Raw genomic sequence first — 21096 nt, 5'->3', positions numbered from 1 at the left:
TCGAATAACACAATGATTTACACCGAGACGAATATTAATAGGATAACACAGAAAGAAAGCAATAGACAGTTCACGAAAAACAAAATATTAATAAAGGAAATTGGTTGGTAAATCTTCGAGTAACCAAAATCTTACACACACCACGAACTCTTACCAGCATCACGTCCTCCGTTATGTCCAAACTGAGATCTTGTTCCCCTTTCCTTCCCACGCCTTGCTCCAGAAAGACAGAGAATAAAAAAAGTACCATGCGGAATGTAGATGGTATGCCTTATCTATGTAGACCACGAAAAGAGGGAGAGTGGGGGAAGTAGGAATGAAAAGGGTTAAACGTATAGAAGAGGTATTGTGTATTGTAAAAAGTATTAAGCTCTGGCTCTTAGGATCAGGGGGAAGAACAGGAGGTAGGAAGAGAGGAAATAAAGAATGGAAAGAAGGAAATACAGAGCGAACGTGGGGAAATGAAGAATGAAAAGAAGGAAATACAGAGCGAACGTGGGGAAATGAAGAATGAAAAGAAGGAAATACAGAGCGAACGTGGGGAAATAAAGAAGGGAATAGAGAGGAAAGATGTGGAAAAATTGGAAGTAGGAATAAGATTGAGAAAGAAAGTGGTTTTGATATATTAAGTTATCACTGCCATGACCGGAGAAGGGAAAGGGAGGAGAAGAGAAAAGGGAGAATTGAACGAAGGGAATAGAGAGCGAAGATGGGAAACGGCAGAATGAATAAAAGAGTGAGGTATAGAAGAGGGTAGGAAGTATCGTGGTATTACTGTTATTAGCGAGAGAAAGAAAGGAAGGAAGAGAAGGAAAAAAACTGAAATGAGGTGATAGAGAGAAGTGAAGGAAGTAAAAAATGGAGAAAGGGGGAATTAGGAAAGAAAGAGTTGAGAAGAAAGGACCGTTAGAAGTACTGAAATATCACTTGTTTTGATCAGGGCCGAAAAAAAAATGCAGATAGAAAAGATAGGATTGAAAGAACTGGACCAGAGAGTGAAAGTGGAAGAAAAAGTATATAATAGGTAAGTAGAGAGGGTAGAAAAAGGAAGGGGATAAGAAGTACTGAGATATCACTTATTATGATCAGGGCCGAAAAAAAAATGCAGATAGAAAAGGTAGGATTGAAAGACTTGGACCAGAGAGTGAAGGTGAAAAAAGTATAGGAGATAAGTAGGGAGGGTAGAAAAATAAGGGGGATAAGAAGTACTGAGATATCACTTGTTTTGATCTGGGCCGAAAGAAAAATGCAGATTGGAAAGGTGGGATTGAAAGAACTGGACCAGAGAGTGAAGGTGGAAGAAAAACTATAGGAGATAAGTAGAGAGGGTAGAAAAAGAAGGGGGATAAGAAGTACTGAGATATCTCTTGTTTTGATCAGGGCCGAAAAAAAAAATGCAGATAGAAAAGGTAGGATTGAAAGAACTGGACCAGAGAGTGAAGGTGAAAAAAGTATAGGAGATAAGTATGGAGGGTAGAAAAAGAAGGGGGATAAGAAGTACTGAGATATCACTTATTATGATCAGGGCCGGAAAAAAAATGCAGATAGAAAAGGTAGGATTGAAAGAACTGGACCAGAGAGTGAAGGTGAAAAAAGTATAGGAGGTAAGTAGGGAGGGTAGAAAAAGAAGGGGGATAAGAAGTACTGAGATATCACTTGTTATGATCAGGGCAGAAGGAAAAATGAAGATGAGAAAGGGAGGATTGAAAGAACTGGACCAGAGAGTGAAGGTGGAAGAATAAGTATAGGAGGTAAGTAGGAAGGGTAGAAAAAGGAGGGGGAGAAGAAGTACTGAGATATCACTTGTTATGATCAGGGCCGAAGGAAAAATGAAGATGAGAAAGGAAGGATTGAAAGAACTGGGCTAGAAAGGGAAGGTAAAAAAAAAAGATTGGTAAAAATTAGAGTTGAAGAGGACGTTATTGATATGACTATTCTGATTGGGAAAGAGAATATATTAAGAAGGGAGAAGTAGAGGGAAAGGAAGGGAATATGTGGAAGAAGGGGTCGAAGGAGAGAAAAGAAAGAAGGGAAGAAGTGAAAAGGGTTGGAATGTAGAGAAGAGAGGGAGATATGGAAGAGGTAATGTCGTAGGAGAGAAGAAGAGGAAGAGAAGAGAGGAGAAGAAGAAAGGGAAGACATAAGAGGTAGAATGATTGGAGAGAAAAGGAGAGGTAATATCGTAGAAGAAAAGAGGAAAAGGAAGATTCGAAGGATAGAGGAGGAAGAGGAAGAGAAATGGTGAAGGAGTAAGAGAAGAGAGGAAGAGGAAGAGAAGAAAGGAAGAACAAGGGAAGAGATAAGAGTCACAGAAAGAGAGAAGAGGAACAGAGAGAGATGAAAAAGGGGTAGGAAGAGCAAAGAGGAACAGACAACCCCCCCCCCCTTAGCGGAGCATCATCTAACCCCCCCCCCCCCCCCCTCGCAGTGGCCAGCGCCGGGGGTGAAGGGTGGCTTGTCCGCGCACCCCCGGGCCTCGCCAAGCTGTCCCCGCGGGGCTCTGGCGGGACCTTGAGGCCGAGAGGGGAAGGAGGAGGAGGAGGAGGCGACGCTGAAAATAGCAAGAGTCATTTCATAAGTAACAACAATAGTCCGTCACCTGCTACTACTACTACTACTACTACTACTACTACTACTGATACTACTACTACTACTACTCCACTGTGGGTGTCAGAAATTTCATCTCCTTTGGATCACTACTTTTGGATCACTACCCACGAGCGCATTGAAATTTCCTTCATTTTTTTCTTCTTCTGTTTTACATTCTCTCTCTCTCTCTCTCTCTCTCTCTCTCTCTCTCTCTCTCTCTCTCTCTCTCTCTAATAATTGTCGTGCCCGGATGTAACTCAATGCTGAATTCTCTCACTTCTCTCTCTCTCTCTCCCTCCCTCCCTCTTTCTCCCTTTCTCTCTCCCTCCCTCCCTTTCGAACCTTCTTCCTCTTCCTCTCCTCTGTTGAGCAACACGTGGCAGAGAGAGAGAGAGAGAGAGAGAGAGAGAGAGAGAGAATGGTCTTCCAGCTTGCTCTCTCTCTCTCCTCTCTCTCTCTCTCTCTCTCTCTCTCTCTCTCTCTCTCTCTCTCTCTCTCTCTCTCTCTCTCTCTCTCTCTCTCTCTCTCTCTCTCTCTCTCTCTCTCTCTCTCTCCCTTTCAGCGCCCTTTCCCATGTCCTTCCGCTTTCTATTGTGCCTTAGATTCCTCCCTTTTGCTCCCTTTCCTCCATCCCTTTCCTCTCTCTCTCTCTCTCTCTCTGGTTTGGACTGGCGAGTGGATAGCGTTGAAGTCAGTCAGTCTCTCTCTCTCTCTCTCTCTCTCTCTCTCTCGCACGCACACTAGTTCTTGTTTTTCTCGCAAGGTGGTAGGAGGTTAAGGGAGGCGAGATGAGTGTTTTTTTTTCTTCCTTTTTTTTCTTTGTTTTTTATTTGTTCGTTAGTCTGTTAATTTATTTCTTAGTCGCTGTTGTTGTTGTTGTTGTTGTTGTTGTTGTTGTTGTTGTTGTTTCTTATTCTCGTGCTCTTGTTCTGTGTTTTTTTTTTATATTGTTTCCTTTTGTATATTTTCTTTCTCTTTCGCTTTTCCATTTATTTATTCCTTCTTTTCTTTCTTTCGTTTTTATTTCTGACGATCTTTTATTTCGTCCTCTGTTCTCTTCGTTTTCTTCTTCTTCTTCTTCCTCCTCCTCCTCTTCTTCTTCTTCTTCTTCTTCTTCTTCTTCTTCTTCTTTTTGTTCTTGTTTCTCGTGTTGTTTTCTCCGGTGAATGAAAGAGAGAGAGAGAGAGAGAGAGAGAGAGAGACAGACAGACAGACAGAAAGAGAGAGAGTCGTGTCCACACCCAGACAGACGGAGAATGACAGACAGAAAAAAAAAATTAGATACACACTCACCGAAACGTGGACAGCCTTGACGCGGACAACAGAAAACGGGAATGGGAGAAGAAGGGAGAATGGAATACTAACAGAAAAATAAAGAAGAATAACAATAACAAAGAATAATGGTAATAGAAAATAGAAATAAGTGAATAGGAGTAACAGAAGAAACAGAGAAAAAAAGGAAATGTAAGGAACAGACAAGAGGAGGAAAAGGTGGAAAAATGAAAATGAACATAGAACAGAAGGAAACGAAGAAAACAATATAAGGAAAAGGAAATTAAAGATGTGAAGAAAGAAAAAGCGTGTAATGAAGGAACGAAAGAAAAAAAGGAGAAATAAACCGTGAAAAACAAAGAGAAAAAGTGATAAAAGAACAAATGCTTAGGACAGAAAGTAACTTGAACATTGAATAGAAGAGAGATGAAAAGAAAATAAAGTAGAAATAAACAAACTAAAGAAGGAACAGTGGACAAATAAATTAAAGAACAATTACCTAACCAGAGAAAACGAGAAGAAAGTAAATTGAAAACGGAAGATTAATAGAAACCGCATAATGAAAAAATAACAGGAAAAAGATGGATCCACGAAAAAGTCAATAGAGAGAGAGAGAGAGAATGGAAAAAAGTAAGGCGAAACGAAGAAGAAGAAGAAGAAGAAGACGGATAAAAATATAGAGAGTGGAAAGGCGAAACGAAGAAGAAGAAGAAGAAGAAGAAGACGGATAAAAATATAGAGTGGAAAGGCGAAACGAAGAAGAAATAAGGTCGATATGTAATGAGCGGAAAACGAAATACGAAACAAAGACGAAGCAGAAGAACAAGAAGAGGAGGAAGAAGATGAACAAGAAGAACAAGAAGAAGAGGAAGAAGAACAAGAAGAACAAGAAGATGAACAACAAGAACAAGACTGGAAAACGTAGCAACACTTGAGGGCAGAGTGTGAACATTCCTCACATTCCTCGCCAGATTAACACAAACCTTTGTACTCGTGACCACTGCCTGCGTCCGGGGCCCTGCACGCGACCCCGGCCTCGACACACACACACACACACACACACACACACACACACACACACACACACACGCAAGGTTAGTGGTGCGTGTCGAGTCAGTGCTTTTCTTCATCGCCCGTGGAATGAGAGAGAGAGAGAGAGAGAGAGAGAGGGAGAGGGAGAAAGAGGAAGATAGATAGATTTAAAAGTCATACAAAGGAAGGTGGACCAACAAGAGGAGGAGGAGGAGGAGGAAGAGGTGGTTGGATTTGGAGAAAGAGGAGGAGGAGGAGGAGGTGTGGGTGTTGGATGAAGAAGAGGAAGAAAGGTGGAGGGAATCGAGGTGTGTGTGTGTGTGTGTGTGTGTGTGTGTGTGTGTGTGTGTGTGTGTAGATCGTGGGTTGGTGGCGTGGTCATTCTCGCTGTTTTATTTCCACCCCACACCCCCCACCCACCCACCCATCACCTATTCTCCCATTCTCTACCCAGCAACCCACCTACCCACCCACCAACCTACCCACTTACCCATCCACCCCGTACCTCACCCATCCATACCCCTCCTTATTCACCCTACCTATCATTCACCCACTTACCCATCCACCCCGTACCTCACCCATCCATACCCCTCCTTACTCACCCTACCCATCATTCACCCACCTACCCATTTACCTATCCACATGCTTACCTATCCATCAGCCCCTCTGGTTACCTATGTGCCGATCCCCATCTACCCATTTATCTACCTTTCCACATGCTTACCTATAAATCTACCCCACTTTATACCTGATTATTCACCCACCTATCCATATGCTTCCCTATCCATCTACCCAACTTATTACCCACTTATTAACTATCTACTTCCTCGTTTATTCACCTACCCCTATCCCTATTTCTTTCCCTTACCTTTCATTCACCCACCCAATTTTTTCATTAATTCTTCTGTATTTCTTTCTAGTATTGTTTCTTTGTGTATTTCTCTGTTCATTCTTTCGTTCTTGCTCTCCATATATTTTTTTTCTATTTTTTTCTTTCATTTCTTAGTTTTCTCTTCGTTTTCTTCTTGTTCTTCTCTTTTTTTCGCTCTTTCTTTTCATTTATTTTTTTCTGTTCTTTCTTCCTTATTTCTTACAGTCCTTTCTTTCTCCTCGTTTTCTTCTAATCGTTCTTCTTTCTCTTCTAGTATTTCTCTTCATCTCCACCTCATCCACTCACTCACCACCTGTTCCCCCTTTAATTTAGTCACCTGCCCGTCCCTCCACCTGCCCTCTTACCTGCCTATCCACCCACAGGTAAAGGTTCGAAGCGTCTCATCTCATCATTTCGTTCCTGTAATCATTGAACGAGGCGCTGGAGGAGGAGGAGGTGGTGGTGGTGGTGGTAATGGTGAGGGAGGAGGAGGAGGAGGAGTAATAAAAATGATGAAGAGAAAAGGGCAGGGATGGAGGAAGATTTAAATTATGGAGTAAGGTGAAAGGAGGAGGAGGAGGAAGAAGAGGAGGAGGAGGAGGAGGAGGAGGAGGAAGAAGAAGAGGAGGAGGAAGGGGAAGATGAGAGGGAGGGAAAAGAAAAAGAAGAAGGAGATGAAGAAGAATTTTGCAAGACATTCACACCAAAACCGGTACGAGAGAGCGAGAGAGTTATCAGGTTATCTACATCTACATAAATACATCGCATCGTTTTCATATTCCATACGAGATGAGAGAGAGAGTTATCGGGTTATCTACATCTACATAAATACACATCGCATCGTTTTCATATTCCATACGAGATGAGAGAGAGAGAGAGAGAGAGAACGTCCTTGAGAGGAGAGTCATTCACCTTACAGTTCGACCTGACTCCTCTCTCTCTCTCTCCCCCTCCGCCATGGAACCTCTTGCCAAAACCTGCTCTTTTTTTCCTTTTTTTCTCAAATTTTCCTTTTTTTCCATTCTTTCAACAAAATATTTTCTTGAAAGAATTTAAGGCGAGGGGGAACTTGTTTTGCTCTCTCTCTCTCTCTCTCTCTCTCTCTCTCTCTCTCTCTCTCTCTCTCTCTCTCTCTCTCTCTCTCTCTCTCTCTCTCTCTCGCACTGATTAGCATGGTTAGACACTGCTTGGAGGAAAGAGAAGAAAGGGAGGAAAAACGGAAGGGGGAGAGGAGAGGAAGGGAGGAGGAGGAGAAAGGAGGAAAAGAAGGAAGAAAAAAACACATCCGGGTTAATGTTTGAAGAGTTATTTGATTATGTTTTGCGTGTGTGTGTGTGTGTGTGTGTGTGTGTGTGTGTGTGTGTGTGTGTGTGTGTGTTTGATGGAAAGACATTATTGCTATTTCATTTTCTTTCTTTTTAATCTTTTCTTTCATTTTTTTGTTTCTCTTAAAGGCTTTCAAAACGTATAATCATGTTGTTGTTTTGTAATGGTAATGATGATGATGATGATGGTGATGGTGGTGATGATGGTGGTGATGGTGGTGATGGTGATGGTGTTGGAGGTGTTGGTTATGATCGTTATCTTTAAATCTACAAGGCACACTATCTCTCTCTCTCTCTCTCTCTCTCTCTCTCTCTCTCTCTCTCTCTCTCTCTCTCTCTCTCTCTCTCTCTCTCTCTCTCTCTCTCTCTCTCTCTCTCTCTCTCTCTCTCTCTCCGTACGTCATGGGTAGAGGGAGATAAGAATACTGATGAGACCTTTGTGATGGAGATAGGGAGAGAGAGAGAGAGAGAGAGAGCAAAACTAGTCCTCCGCGCCTAAAGCTCTTTCAGGAAGATATTTAGTAAGCTTAAAAGACTGGTTGGAAAAAAGGAAAATAAGAAGAGCTGGTTTTAAGAGAAAGTTCAAGGTGGTATTAGAGAGAGAGAGAGAGAGAGAGAGAGAGAAGGGTGTTAGACCATTTCACAACGACCAGGCTTACCCAAACATCACCACCACCATCACCACCATCACCTCCACCACCACCACCACCGCCATTCCTCCCTCTAAAAAGGTATCGACATCCTTAATTGCTTCTCTTTTAACGCTAATTATCGACCCTAATGACCCCGTTTACGCCCAACCCGTGACGTGACGCTGATAATGGTTCCCTCACGCCAACTCTCTCTCTCTCTCTCTCTCTCTCTCTCTCTCTCTCTCTCTCTCTCTCTCTCTCTCTCTCTCTCTCTCTCTCTCTCTCTCTCTCCAATTATACTTTTCTTCATTTTCTTTTTCTTTTATATCAGTTTAAAGTTTTTCTTGTTCTTGTTTTCTCTTTTTTTTTCTTTACAGGAAGTATCGTTTTCTTTTTCTATTTTATATCGACTTGCTTTTGTTTATTTTTTATTTCTATTTTTTTATTTACTTTTCCTTGCATACTATCGTCATTTCTCTTGTTTTTTCCTCTCTTCATTTTGTTTTTCATCTCTTTTTTTTTGTTCTTTTAATATGATGTCTATGTGTTCTTCCATCGTCTATCTTATTTTTTCTTCAGTAATATCATTTTTCCACTTGCTATCATCTTTTTTTTCTCTTCATCTTTCTTCTTTTTTCTCTCTTAATAAAAAGTGTCACTATCTATCTTTCTGTTTTTGCTATCGACGTTCTTTTGTGTTCCTGGTTTTTTTTTTTTTTCGTCTTATGTGTTTTGACTCCTTATAATGCTTTCCTTCTACTCCCTTTGGTTCGATCTTGTTATCCTCTAATCCATTCTCGTTCCTGTATTCATGTCTAAACCACTCCTTTGTTTCCTTTGTTTTTGTTTTCGTTTTAATATACTTGTTTTGATTCCTTATAATGCTTTCCTTCTACTCCATTTGGTTCGATCTTGTTATCCTCTAATCCATTCTCGTTCCTGTATTCATGTCTAAACCACTCCTTTGTTTCCTTTGTTTTTGTTTTCGTTTTAATATACTTGTTTTGATTCCTTATAATGCTTTCCTTCTGATCTTGTTATCCTCTAATCCATTCTCGTTCGATCTTATTATCCTCAAATCATTTCTTCCTCCTGTATTGTGTCTAACCACTCCTTTGTTTTCGTTTTAATATATGTTTTTCGATTCCTTACATAGCTTTCCTTCTACTCCATTTGGTTCGATCTTGTTATCCTCTAATCCATTCTCGTTCCTGTATTCATGTCTAAACCATTCTGGATATCTTTTACAGGCCATTCGATCCTCTATCTCAGCCCCAATTCCACCTTTACTACAAGCGATCACCTTCTTTCCTTATCTAACTCCTTTCGGGCTAAAATTAAGCGATTCGATCCTGTTTATCTACACTGGATCCTCTTTTGGAGTGGAATCGAGTCTCTCTCCCGCTACCAAATGGACGATTCAAACCCTTTTAGGCGTAGTATACTTGTAACCCCTTTTTTTCTTTTCTTTCTTTTTTTTTCTTACGCGCCTTCCTCCGTGTCTCGAGGCTATAGGTGTGGGATTCAATAGCTTTCAGTGGTATCGGATCCTCCTCCTTTGTGTAGGCTGAGTGGGCAAGGTGTGGGATGCTACTTCAGGTGTACCTCAGTAATTGGATTGTCTGGGCTTTATACAGGTGGGGTTACTGTATTTTCGTTTTTTTTATTTTTATTTGTTTAGTTATTTGGTATTCGATCTCCTGTCATTTAGAGTTAGATTAAGTTTAGTATAGTGTTGTATCTCTTTTCTCTTCCTCTTATACAGGTTTGGTCAGTCTATTTTCCTTTTCTTTCTTTCTTTCTTTGTTTATTTATTTAGTTAGTTGGTATTCGATCTCCTGTCATTTAGAGTTAGATTAAGTTTAGTATAGTGTTGTATCTCTCTTCCTCTTCCTCTTCTTCTTCCTTTTCATCCCTCTTCCTCTTCTCCCCACCTCTAATTCTTCCTCCTCCTCATACAACCCCGAAGTCTTCTTTATTTTCCTTACTTCCTGCTCATCCCTTCCTTTACTCTTTTCCTTTTCTCCCTTCCTTCCTTTTCATCCCTTCCCTTTTCCTCCCTCCCTTCCTCTTCTCCCGTCATTCCTCCTCACCCCTTCCTTTTCTCCCTTCCTTCCTCCTCACCCTTTCCGTTTCTCCCTTCCATTTCATCCCTTCCTCTTCTCCCTTCCTCTTCCACCCTTTCTTTCCTCCCTTAATTCCTCCTTACCCCATCTCTTCATTCCTTCTCACCCCTTCCTTTCCTCCCCTCCTTCCTTCCACATTTCTTTTCTCTTCATTCCTTACTTTCCTCCCTTCATTCCTGCTCACCCCACCTCCACATACAAACCTTACCTCTATTCTTCCTCTCCCTTCCCCCTTCTTCCCCTCCATTCCCCACCCTCCTTTTCTTCATCTCCCCTTCCTCCCCACCCCACCCTTCACCCCTCCCCTACTTACTTACCCATTCCCCAGGCAGCTTCCCCACATAAAACCCCTCATCTATATTTTATCTCCCTTCCCCTCCCCTTTTTATTCTCCTCCTCCTCCTCCTCTTCTTTATCTCCCTCCCCTTCTTCCCCATCTCGATTCATCTCCAGAAGTTCCATACACCTCTTCTCTCCTCTTGTTATCCCACATCTTCCCCCTCCTCCTCTTCCCCCTCCTCCTCCTCCTCCTCCTCCTCCTCCTCTTCCCCATCATCTCTCACACCACCATACACACCACGCCCTTCACCTCCGCCACTGTGTGTGTGTGTGTGTGTGTGTGTGTGTGTGTGTGTGTGTGTGTGTGTGTGTGTGTGTGTTGTGGGCCTCAGCTTCCCTTCATTAGAATATATGATGGGCAGATGTGACGTGAGCCTGACTCCCGTGCCCCCCCCCCCCCCCCCCCCCTTCAAGGCCACAGAGAGAGAGAGAGAGAGAGAGAGAGAGAGAGAGAGAGAGAGAGAGAGAGAGTAGACGTTGTGTATTGTAATAGGATGGAGAAAGATGTAGTGGAGATAGGGATAGATAGATAGATTAGAGAGAGAGAGAGAGAGAGAGAGAGAGAGAGAGAGAGACTGGTTAGGCCTAATGAGGAATGAGAGACTGAAAGACGGAGAGGGAGGGATAGGTGGAGGAAGAGGAGGAGAAGGAGGAGGAGGAGGAACAAGGTAGTAATTACAGCGTTGGTGAGAAGATGAGGTCAGGGGGAGCTCGTCATGAATACCTGCCCGCCTGTCTTACCTTACCTTGCCTCACCTTGCCTTTTCTTCGCTTACCTTCCTTACCTTGCCTTGTTTTACCTTACATTCCTTACCTTGCCTTGTTTTACCTTACCTTCCTTACCTTGCCTTGCTTTACCTTACCTTGCCTTGTTTTACCTTACCTTCCTTTTCTTGCCTTTTCTTCGCTTACCTTCCTTACCTTGCCTTGTTTTACCTTACCTTCCTTTTCTTGCCTTTTCTTACCTTGCCTTGCCTTTTCTTCGCTTACCTTCCTTACCTTGCCTTGTTTTACCTTACCTTCCTTACCTTGCCTTGCTTTACCTTACCTTCCTTACCTTGCCTTGTTTTACCTTACCTTCCTTTTCTTGCCTCTTCTTACCTTGCCTTGTCTTTTCTTCGCTTACCTTTCTTACCTTGCCTTGTTTTACCCTACCTTCCTTACCTTGCCTTGCTTTACCTTACCTTCCTTAGCTTGCCTTGTTTTACCTTACCTTCCTTACCTTGCCTTGTTTTACCTTACCTTCCTTTTCTTGCCTTTTCTTCGCTTACCTTCCTTACCTTGCCTTGTTTTACCTTACCTTCCTTAGCTTGACTGTCTTACCTTACCTTACCTTTCCTTTTACCTTGTTCACCTTACCAGCGTTACCTCACCTTATCTTACCTTCCTTACCCATTAATATTTACTTTCTTTACCTTAATTTACCTTCTTAATTAACTCTTTTACCTTTTGACTCACTTTACATTATCTTACCTTTCCTTACCCTACCTTACCTTACATTACCTTGCATTACGGTCCTACCTCTTACCTTCTTCTAGTTTTTCCCTTACCTAACCTTACCTTTTTGTCTCTCGTTTTACCTTCTTACATAATTTTGTCTCCTCTCTTTACCTTACCTTACCCTAGCTCCTTACCTTCTTGCCTCTGTTCTTGCCTCCTTTCCCTATGTTCTTTCTTATGTTCTTTCCTTTTTTCTTGTATCGTTCTTCATTTACCTTAGTTTGCATTGCTCTCTTTTTCTCTTTTTTCTCTCTTTAAAGTAGCAATTAAAAGCTTATTATTCAAACGCTTCTTGTTACTCTTCCTCATTTCGTCACTTCCCTTTAAATTTTCCTAGTGTGTATCTCCGAGCTGGCATTCCGACATTCCTTTCTCCTTCCTCTTCCTCTTCCTCCTCCTCCTCCTCCTCCTCTTTTCCTTCCTCTCATCGTCATCTCAACTTCCATTCGTCAATTTCAAGTTTCATTTTCATTTCATTTTTATTGAGACAACTTTAATTCCTCACTCTTTCGTTCATCCTTTTATGTATTCCCTCCTCCTCCTCCTCCTCCTCCTCCTCCTCCTCCTCCTCCTCCTCCTCCTCTCATTCTTGTTAATCTCCCTTCATCTGCTGTTCCATGGGGCCTGATTGAATATTTCTAATCATACACGAATGTCGGGGTGATGGGTGAATGGGTAGCCTCAGGGGGCGATGGGAGGAGGAGCAGGAGGAGGAGGAGGAGGAGGAGAGATGGAGTATTCGCGTGTCAGAGGGACGGAGAAAAAGGAGGAAGATTAAGAGAAAGAATATGAGGGAGAACAAAAACAAGAAGAGCAGAATCATGAAGGAGGAGGAAGAGGAGAGATGAAGTATTCGAGTGTTCATGGGAGGGAGAAGAAGGAGAAAGAAAAGTAGAAGAACAAGAACAAAAAGAACAGAAGCATGAAGGAGGAAGAGAAGGAGGAAGAAGAAGAAGAAAAAGAAGAAGAGGAGGAGGAGAGATGTAATATTCGCGTGCCCTTGAGAGAGAGAAGGAGATGAAGGAAAAATAAAAGAAAGAGGAAGAACAAGAACGAAAAGAACAGAAGCATGAAGGAGGAAGAGAAGGAGGAAGAAGAAGAAGAAGAAGAGGAGGAGGTTCTTATGTCATTTGTTCATCCATAATCTATTATTAACGCCATGGTAGGGTTACTGTACTACCTTCTTAGGCCTAGGAGGAGGAGGAGGAGGAGGAGGAGGAGGAGGAGGAGGAGGCCTTGTTAGTCTTCACCTTGTTTCTCAAAGGTCGTGGGGGGAAGGAGACAAAAGACTATTAAGAAGAGGAAGGGAGGGAAAGGGGAATCTAATGAGTGTTTGTATGGTAATGGTGATGATGGTTGTGGTGATGGTGGTGATGATGATGATGATGATATTGGTGTTAAGTGGAGGAGTTGAAAAAGAAGAAAGAGAAAGAAAATGAAGAGCAGAAAAGGAAAGGAAGGAAAGGAATTTAATAAGTGTTTGATGATGGTGATGATGATATTGGTGTTAAGTGGAGGAGGTGAAAAAGAAGAAAGAGAAAGAAAATGAAGAGCAGAAAAGGAAAGGAAGGAAAGGAATTTAATAAGTGTTTGTATATAAATGATGATGGTGATGATGATATTGGTGTTATGAGGAAACGAAGAAGAAAAGAAAGAAAAAAAGAAGAGCAATATATTTTCACTAATCACTCAAATATTCCACTTAATTTTCCTACATTTTCTTATCACCCTTTTTTTCTCCCCTTCTTTTTTCTCCTTCCTCCCTTCTTCCTTCCTTTCCACCCTTTTCCTCATTTTTTTCTTCTTCCTCCCTTCCCTTCTTCCTCCTCCTTCCTTCCTTATTTTCCTCCTCTCTACCCTTTACTTATTTTTTTTTTCATCTTCCTCCCTTCCTTTTTTTCCTCCTTCCTCCCTTATTTTCCTCCTCATCACCCTTTACCTCATTTTTTCTTCTTCCTTCTTCCTCCTTTCTCCCTGATTTTCCTCCTCCCTTTACCTCAGTTTTCTTCCTCCCTTCCTTTTTTTCTCTCCCTGATTTTCCTCCTCTCCTCCCTTTACCTCATTTTTTCTTCTTCCCTTCCTTTTCTCCTCCTCCAACTTCCTCCCTGATTTTCCTCCTCTCCTCCCTTCCCTTCCCTTAAACGTGGCAGCCAGTCTTTCGTACCCTTCCCTCTCACACCCCTTCCCATACCCTCCCATTACCACCCCATCCCCTTCCCCCCTTCATTCCTCCCTCCCTTCCATTCGCACCAAGACTGTTTACCATACCATACCGTTCCTTGCACCTCCATTTCCTGATAATTCTTTGACTCTACCCATGCCTACCCTCCCTCCCCTCCCCTCCCCTCCCCTCCCCTATTTATACCATGCCATACCGTTCATTCCACCTCCATTCCTTTATACTTCTTTCACTCTTCCCCGGCCTTCCCTTCCCTTCCCTTTACTCACTATTCCCCTTTCTCTCTTTCCCTCCTCCTCTCCCCTCCCATCTATTTCCACTCCACTCCAAAACTACACCTTACCTACTATTCCCCTTCCTTTCAGTCCATCCTGTTTCCCTCCCCTCCCCTCACTGTACACCCCTCCCTTCCTTCGCTCCATTCCCTTCCATTTCCATACCAAACTTTACATAAGAACATAAGAAGTCTGATAGAGGCCGGTATGTCCATGCAAGGCAGCTCCTGTGAACCTAACCCAACCTAACATCACTACCCATGAATTTATCTCTCTTTTTTTAATGTGTTTCGTATTGGCACTCACAACATGACTGCCAAGCCTGTTCCACTCAGCTGACTGACCCACTGACTTGCCCCTCTCCTCCTCCCCTTCTTCTTCTTCCCTCTCCCTCCCATCTCTCCCTCCTCCATTTCTCACACCAACAAGACTTTCCTACACGTCTCCCTTCACCCCTTCCCCCCCCCATCCTTTGCCCCCCCCTTTTTATGCTTCTTTTCACGCACTCTTTACTCTGTACCTACGCACTTTTATACGCACTTTTCACATTCTTTTTCACATGCTTTTCACATTCTTACCTCATACTTTAACATACTTTCACGCACTTTCTACTCACTCTTTTACGCACTCTTCTACGCACGTGCTTTTTCACATGCTTTTTGACGCACTTTTTTCACATACGCACTTTTCACATTCCTTATCACATACTTCTTCACATACTTTTTCACATTTCTTCACATACTTTCACGCACTCTTTTACGCACCTCTTCTACGCACGTGCACGCCCCTTCTCTCAACCCTTCCCCCCCTCCCCCCTCCCCTGTAATTAGAACACTTAGCATGGGTCGGGGCGCCGTGGCATCCATCACGCGGGGAGGAAGGAATGGGGAGAAGAATAGGGGAGGAAAAGGGGAGCGAGGGTGGGCCTTGTTTATGCTAATGGGTGGTGTTGGGTGGGGGAAGGGAGGGGGGTCAAGGGGATGGGGTGGGGGTTGTGTGTGTGTGTGTGTGTGTTTGGGGGTGGGTATGGGGGTTATGAGTGTCTGTGTGTGTGTGTGTGTGTGTGTGTGTGTGTGTGTGTGTGTGTGTGTGTGTGTGTGTGTGTGTGTGGTTTGTGTTTGAGAGAGTGAGATAGTTTAATTTTGTACATTATTAAATTTGAATAAGATTAATGTGTTTAGAACAGTGAATACAAAGACAGACAGACACACAGGCAACATCGAGTCATACATAAGAAAAAAACGTAACAGAAGAGCGAAAAAACAACAACAATAATATACTTCGAAAGATAAATAAAAAAAAACATAAAACAAGACTAAAAAAAAATACAGAAAACATGGAATAAAACACAAAAGCACTCACAAAAAAAACACTCACAAGCACAAGCAAACGAGACCAAAAATTCGAAACAAAAAAAAACACCAGACAGGCACAAAATTACACACACACACACACACACACACACACACACACACACACACACACACACACACACACACACACACACACACACACACACACACACACACACACACACACACACACACACACACACACACACACACACACACACACACATCACCCAAAGCTCATTAAAGACAAAAAAAAAAAAAAGGCCAGACAAGTTCAGCTCCCCGTCCCTCACCCATTCACCTGGACTGTAACCCTTAATTAGTGCTTCTCTCTTCCCCAGGTGAGTGTGTGTGTCACCTGAGAGTCGCCGCAGGTAACGAAGGAGTAAGTACCCCACCTTTCCCTACCTGCATACCTCTCCCTTCACCTGCATACCTGCCCGGCCATCTGCTGAGCTCCGGGTGTGTCCCTGTCCCACGTCTTGTTCCCATGTATGAGTTTTAGGGTGTGGGAAGATATGGGAAGGAAGGGAAGGGAAGAGGAATAAAGAAAGAAAGGGAAGGGAAGGGAAAGAAAAGCGTATATGATGTACTTAGAGGGATGGGAATGTATGGGAAGGGGATGTATAGAAAGGGTTATGTGTTTAAGGGGAAGGGAAGATGGGATATGTATGTAGTCTGGATGGAATGGAAGGACAAGGGGAAGGAAAGGAAGGAAAAGGAACGGGAGGGTTAGAAAGAGGTATATGTGTGTCTGGGAGGAATGGAAGGGGAGTGGAGGGGAAGAAAGAAAGGGATGTGAAAGTAGTGTGGATGGAATGGAAGAACGAGGGAACGAAGAGAAGGGAAAGGAAGGGAAGGGGAGGGTAAGAAAAGGGTATATGCGTGTCTCGGAGGAATGGGAAGGGAAGGGAAGGGAAAGGAAGGGGATATGCATTTGTTCTGGGAGGAATGGGAAGACATGGGAAAGGAAGGGAAGGGAAGAGAACGAAAAGGATGTGAATGCTTTCTTGGAGGAATAGGAGGGAGATGGGATGAGAAAGGAAGGGGAGGAAAAGAGATATGTATATGTATTCTAAAAGGAATGGAGTGACAAGGAAAGACATGGGAAGGAAAGTGAAGGGAGAGGAAGGGGAAATGAGATGGAATATGTTGTTTAAGAGACAGGGAAAAGGGACGCTTGTAAGAGATGTAAAAGGCTTTGAAAAGTGAAAATAAAGACTGTAGGAAGACATAATGAGCTGAAAGGACAATGAGGAAAAATTCAAAAGAGGAGAAAAAAAAAGTAAGAATATTGAGGTGAAGAGAAGGACGTGGAAGAATTTAAAGGAATGGGAGGAAAGAGTAGGAGGAGGAGGAGGAAAAGGGGATACAATGGAAGGAGATAATAGTAGGAGAAAAGGAAAAGGAGGAAAAGGAGAATCAAGAGGAGGAAGAGGAGGCGAAGGGAAGGTATGGAAGACGAAGATAAGGAGAAAGAAAAAGAAAGAAGAAAGAGGATGAGAAAGGAAAGGACTGGAAGGAGGAAAAGCTATGAAAAAAAGAAGAAAAAAAGGAGGAAGAAAAGATAGTTAGATAGAAGTGATAAAATAGAAGAAAAAGAAGAAAAGGATGAAAATAAACGAAATAGATGGAGAAGAAGGAGATAGGGAAAATTAAAGGAAGATGGAAGGAAGGAAAGGATGAAAGGAATGAGGTGGAGGTATGGAAGACGAGCCGGAGGAGGAGGAGGAGGAAGAGGAGGAGGAGGAGGAGGAGGTGAAAGGAAGGGAGGAGGCGTGTAAGGGTACGCGTTCGAGACCCACAAGTTGCAGGTATCTTGTTATCAACCTGTCGAGAGAGAGAGAGAGAGAGGGACTACAGCATTTGGTCATATTTCTGTCTTACGTTCAGAAGCCACGCCCACGTAACATACAATAAAGTGTGTAAGTATGTGTCTGTGTGTGTGTGTGTGTGTGTGTGTGTGTGTGTGTGTGTGTGTGTGTGTGTGTGTGTGTGTGTGTGTGTGTGTGTGTGGCCATTCATCTCTTCAACACCATCTCCCCCATCTCCCCTTCCCCCCTCCTCCCCCTCACTCACCCCCCATCTCCCCCTTTTAAAATCCCCTACAGACGGTCCAGTAGAATCCAACTCCCTAAGAAGGATGTTCCAATCTCCCTCTTCCTGTCTGTCTCTCCTTTTCTTTCTCTTCTTTTCCTTAACTTTCCTATTTTTTTTTTATTGTATCCTCGTTTCTGAAAAGGACGGAACGGCTCTGTTTTGACTCGGCTCCAGGGATGAAAGAAAATGTGAGAGAAAAATGGATAGAAGAGGAATGAAGGGAAGGGGTGGAGGAGGAGGAGGAAGAGGAGGAGGAGGAGGAGGAGGAAGAGAGATGAGAAGGAAGTAGTTATGTTCCCTTTTTTAAATCCCGGCTTAGCTTAACTTTTATGTGTGTTTTTTTTCTTGTATTTGAAAAGAGGAAAAAGAAAAGAAAAAAAGTAGTTTCGCAAAATTTTAAGAATATATAAAGTAGAGAAAAGTTTGGGATCTCATGGAAAGTAAGTAAAAAAAAATTACAAACGTTCTTGCATTTGAAAAGAGGAAAAAGAAAAGAAAAAAAGTAAATAAAAATAAATAAATAAATAAATAAAAAAAGTAAGTAAAAAAAAATACAGTCCTTCTTGCATTTGGAAAGAGGAAAAAGAAAAGAGAGAAAAGTAGTTTCGCAAAATCTTTAGAATATATAAAGTAAAGAAAAGTTTGGGATCATGAAAATTAAGTAAAAAAAAAAGAAAATTCACAAACGAGTGCGATCAGAGTTTTGTTTAGTTGACCACAAATGAAAGATTGACGGCCGTGTTTTGTTCTTGCTTTATGAAGTGGGACATGTAGAAAAAAAAAATAAGCATCATTAAAGGCCGAAATTTTAAGTCGTAGAACATCATAGTAGTAGTAGTAGTAGTAGTAGTAGTAGTAGTAGTAGTAGTAGTAGGAGGAGGAGGAGGAGGAGGAAGAAGAGGAAGAGGAGCAGCAGTAGGGGTCCTTTAATCCTCGGCAGGACAAAGGAGTCAAGGGAGCGTCTGGGGATCCTGCAGGAATGTATGTCTGGAGGAGGAGGAGGAGGAGGAGGAGGAGGAGGCGTGTGCAAGGATGAGAGTTTAAGGTGCCTTTTATGGTTCACCCCCCTCCCCCCCCCTCTCTCTCTCTCTCTCTCTCTCTCTCTCTCTCTCTCTCTCTCTCTCTCTCTCTCTCTCTCTCTCTCTCTCTCTCTCTCTCTCTCTCTCTCTCTCTCTCTCTCTCTCTCTCTCTCTCTCTCTCTCTCTCTCTCTCTCTCTCTCTCTCTCTATCTCTCTCTCTCTCTCTCTCTCTCTCCAGCCCCTATCTAGTTCTTCCTTCCTTGTGTACCTTCCTCCTCCTCCTCCTCATCCTCCTCCTCCTCCTCCTCCCCACCACCCTTATCCAGCTCTTTCTCCTCATCCAGACCTGCGCAATAAGTTCCCCCTTCTCTCTCTCTCTCTCTCTCTCTCTCTCTCTCTCTCTCTCTCTCTCTCTCTCTCTCTCTCTCTCTCTCTCTCTCTCTCTCTCTCTCTCTCTCTCTCTCCTCCTCCTCTATCTCTCTCTCCTCCTCTGCTTCCTCCTCCTCCTCCTCCTCCTCCTCCTCCTCCTCCTCCTCGTCTTCCTCTGCTTCCTCCTCCTCCTCGTCTTCCTCTGCTTCCTCCTCCTCGTCTTCCTCTGCTTCCTCCTCCTCCTCGTCTTCCTCTGCTTCCTCCTCCTCCTCCTCGTCTTCACAAAATCATGTTCTTCTCTTTTCCTCATTTTCCTCCTCCTCCTCCTTCTTCTCTTCTTCCTCCTTTCCTCCTTCCTCTTCCCTCACACCAACACTCCTTCTTCCTCCCTCCTCCTCTTCCTCTTCCTCCTCCTCGTCTTCCTCTCCCTCCTCCACCTTCCCCTGCTTCCCTTGCACCTCCTCCTCCTCTTCCTCCTTTTCCTCCTTTCTCCTTTCTTTCTCGTTTGCTTTCTTCCCCTCTTCATTTTCTTCTTTCGGAATTTCTCCTTTCTCAAAAATAAATAAAAAGGAAGAAAAGTGTGAAATTTGTCTTCCTTTTTTCGCCTTTTTTTACTTTTATTTTATTTATTTATTTATTTATTTATTTATTTATTTATTTTTGCTTTTTTTTTGACCCCTCGAAGTCGAATTTTTTAAAGTAAGAAGAAAATGTAAAGAAAACTAAGAAAATAGAAATACCAGAAGCGTGTTTGTCTTGCAGTGTATTAGAACTAGACGGAAAGCAACATTTATTATTATTATTATTATTATTATTATTATTATTATTATTATTATTATTATTATTATTATTACTATTACTATTGTTGTTGTTGTTGTTGTTAGTTACCGTCCGATGAAGTAATGGAAGATGAAAAAAATAACAAGGGACACACACACACACACACACACACACACACACACACAGCCTAAGGGAAGGACTCATAAATTCCCTTACTGATATGACCTTCCCTCCCTTCCCTCCCTTTACCTCCCTCCCCTTGCTTACCCTTCCACTTTCCTTCCCTCCCTCACCAATGCGACCTTTCCTCCCTCCATCTTCCTCTCTTCCTCCGTTGATTTACCTCCCTTCCTTTCCCTTCCTTCCCTTCCTCCCTTTTAAATTCGCTTCCTCTTACCTTTAATTTTCCTTACCTACCTTAATTTTATGAACCGTTTTATGTATTTTTTTTACCTTAGTTTCCTTTCCTTTTTTTTTCTTTTTCTCCTTTCTCTTTTCTTCTCATATTTTCTCCGTTTTCCTTCTCCTTTCATTTTCTGTCCTTTTCCCTTTCTTTTTTTTCCTTCACCATAAGTTAATTTGCCTTTTTCTCCCTCCTTTTATTTTTCCTCCTTTCTCCTTCCTTGTATATTTTTCTTTTAATCTTTTTCCTCTATTCTCTCCTTTTATGTGTTTTTTTTACTTCCCCTTTTCTGTCTTTTCCTCTTTTTCTCATTTCTTTTACCACCTTTTCCATTTTCCTTCCCATTCCTTCTTCCCTTTTTTGCAAGCCTAGACTCAATTTTCCCCTCTTTTCTTCCTCTCTTCATTTTCTTTTCTTCCTTATTTCCTTTCCTGTTTCTTCCTCTCTTCCTTCCTTCCTTTTCCATTTCTTCTTTCTTCCTCCGTCCCTTCCATATGTTCCCATCCAACTTCTCCTCCTCCTCCTCCTCCTCCTCCTCCTCCTCCTCCTCCTCTTCCTCCCAAGGCCAAGGGTACACAATTAAGCTCCTTTTCTAATCGACCTCAGTGCCTCCTCCTCCTCCTCCTCCTCCACCTCCTCCTCCTCCTCCTCCTCCTCCTCCTCCTGTGATCTTATATTATGTTTGTTATGACCTGCTGGAAAAAAAAGATAAGAGGAGGAGGAGGAGGAGGAGGAAGAGGAGCAGAAGAAGAAGAAGAAGAAGAGGAGGAGGAATAGGAGTAGAAAAACAAGAAGACCAAAAAGAAGAACAAGAAAATAGGATAGAGAAAGAAAATGGAATAAGAAAAAAGAAGAAGAGGAAGAAGAAGAGGAGGAGGAGTCTTTTCCACTATCCCTTCCCTCCTCCCTTTGCCCCTATACCACCATTTTTCA

At 42.6% G+C, this 21096-nt stretch overlaps 1 protein-coding gene across 2 annotated transcripts in view; it reads left to right on the top strand.

The window, feature by feature from the left end:
* LOC126981012 (cyclin-dependent kinase 6-like) overlaps positions 1 to 21096 on the top strand; it is a 139702-nt gene that overhangs the window by 91451 nt on the left and 27155 nt on the right. The window contains exon 5 of one of the 2 annotated variants that reach the window (XM_050831616.1): positions 15834 to 17222. The exons of the other annotated variant lie outside the window; for it this stretch is intronic. Coding sequence (XP_050687573.1) covers positions 15834 to 15837 — 4 coding nt within the window. The 3' untranslated portion in view covers positions 15838 to 17222. Of the gene's footprint in view, positions 1 to 15833; positions 17223 to 21096 lie in introns of those variants that run through there. 2 annotated transcript variants of the gene reach the window in all.

The sequence above is a fragment of the Eriocheir sinensis genome, chromosome 4, assembly GCF_024679095.1.
Source record: "Eriocheir sinensis breed Jianghai 21 chromosome 4, ASM2467909v1, whole genome shotgun sequence".
In the NCBI taxonomy this organism is placed as follows: domain Eukaryota; kingdom Metazoa; phylum Arthropoda; class Malacostraca; order Decapoda; family Varunidae; genus Eriocheir; species Eriocheir sinensis.
Note: the sequence above shows the minus strand (reverse complement) of the source record. Positions and strands in the feature narration are given on the sequence as shown.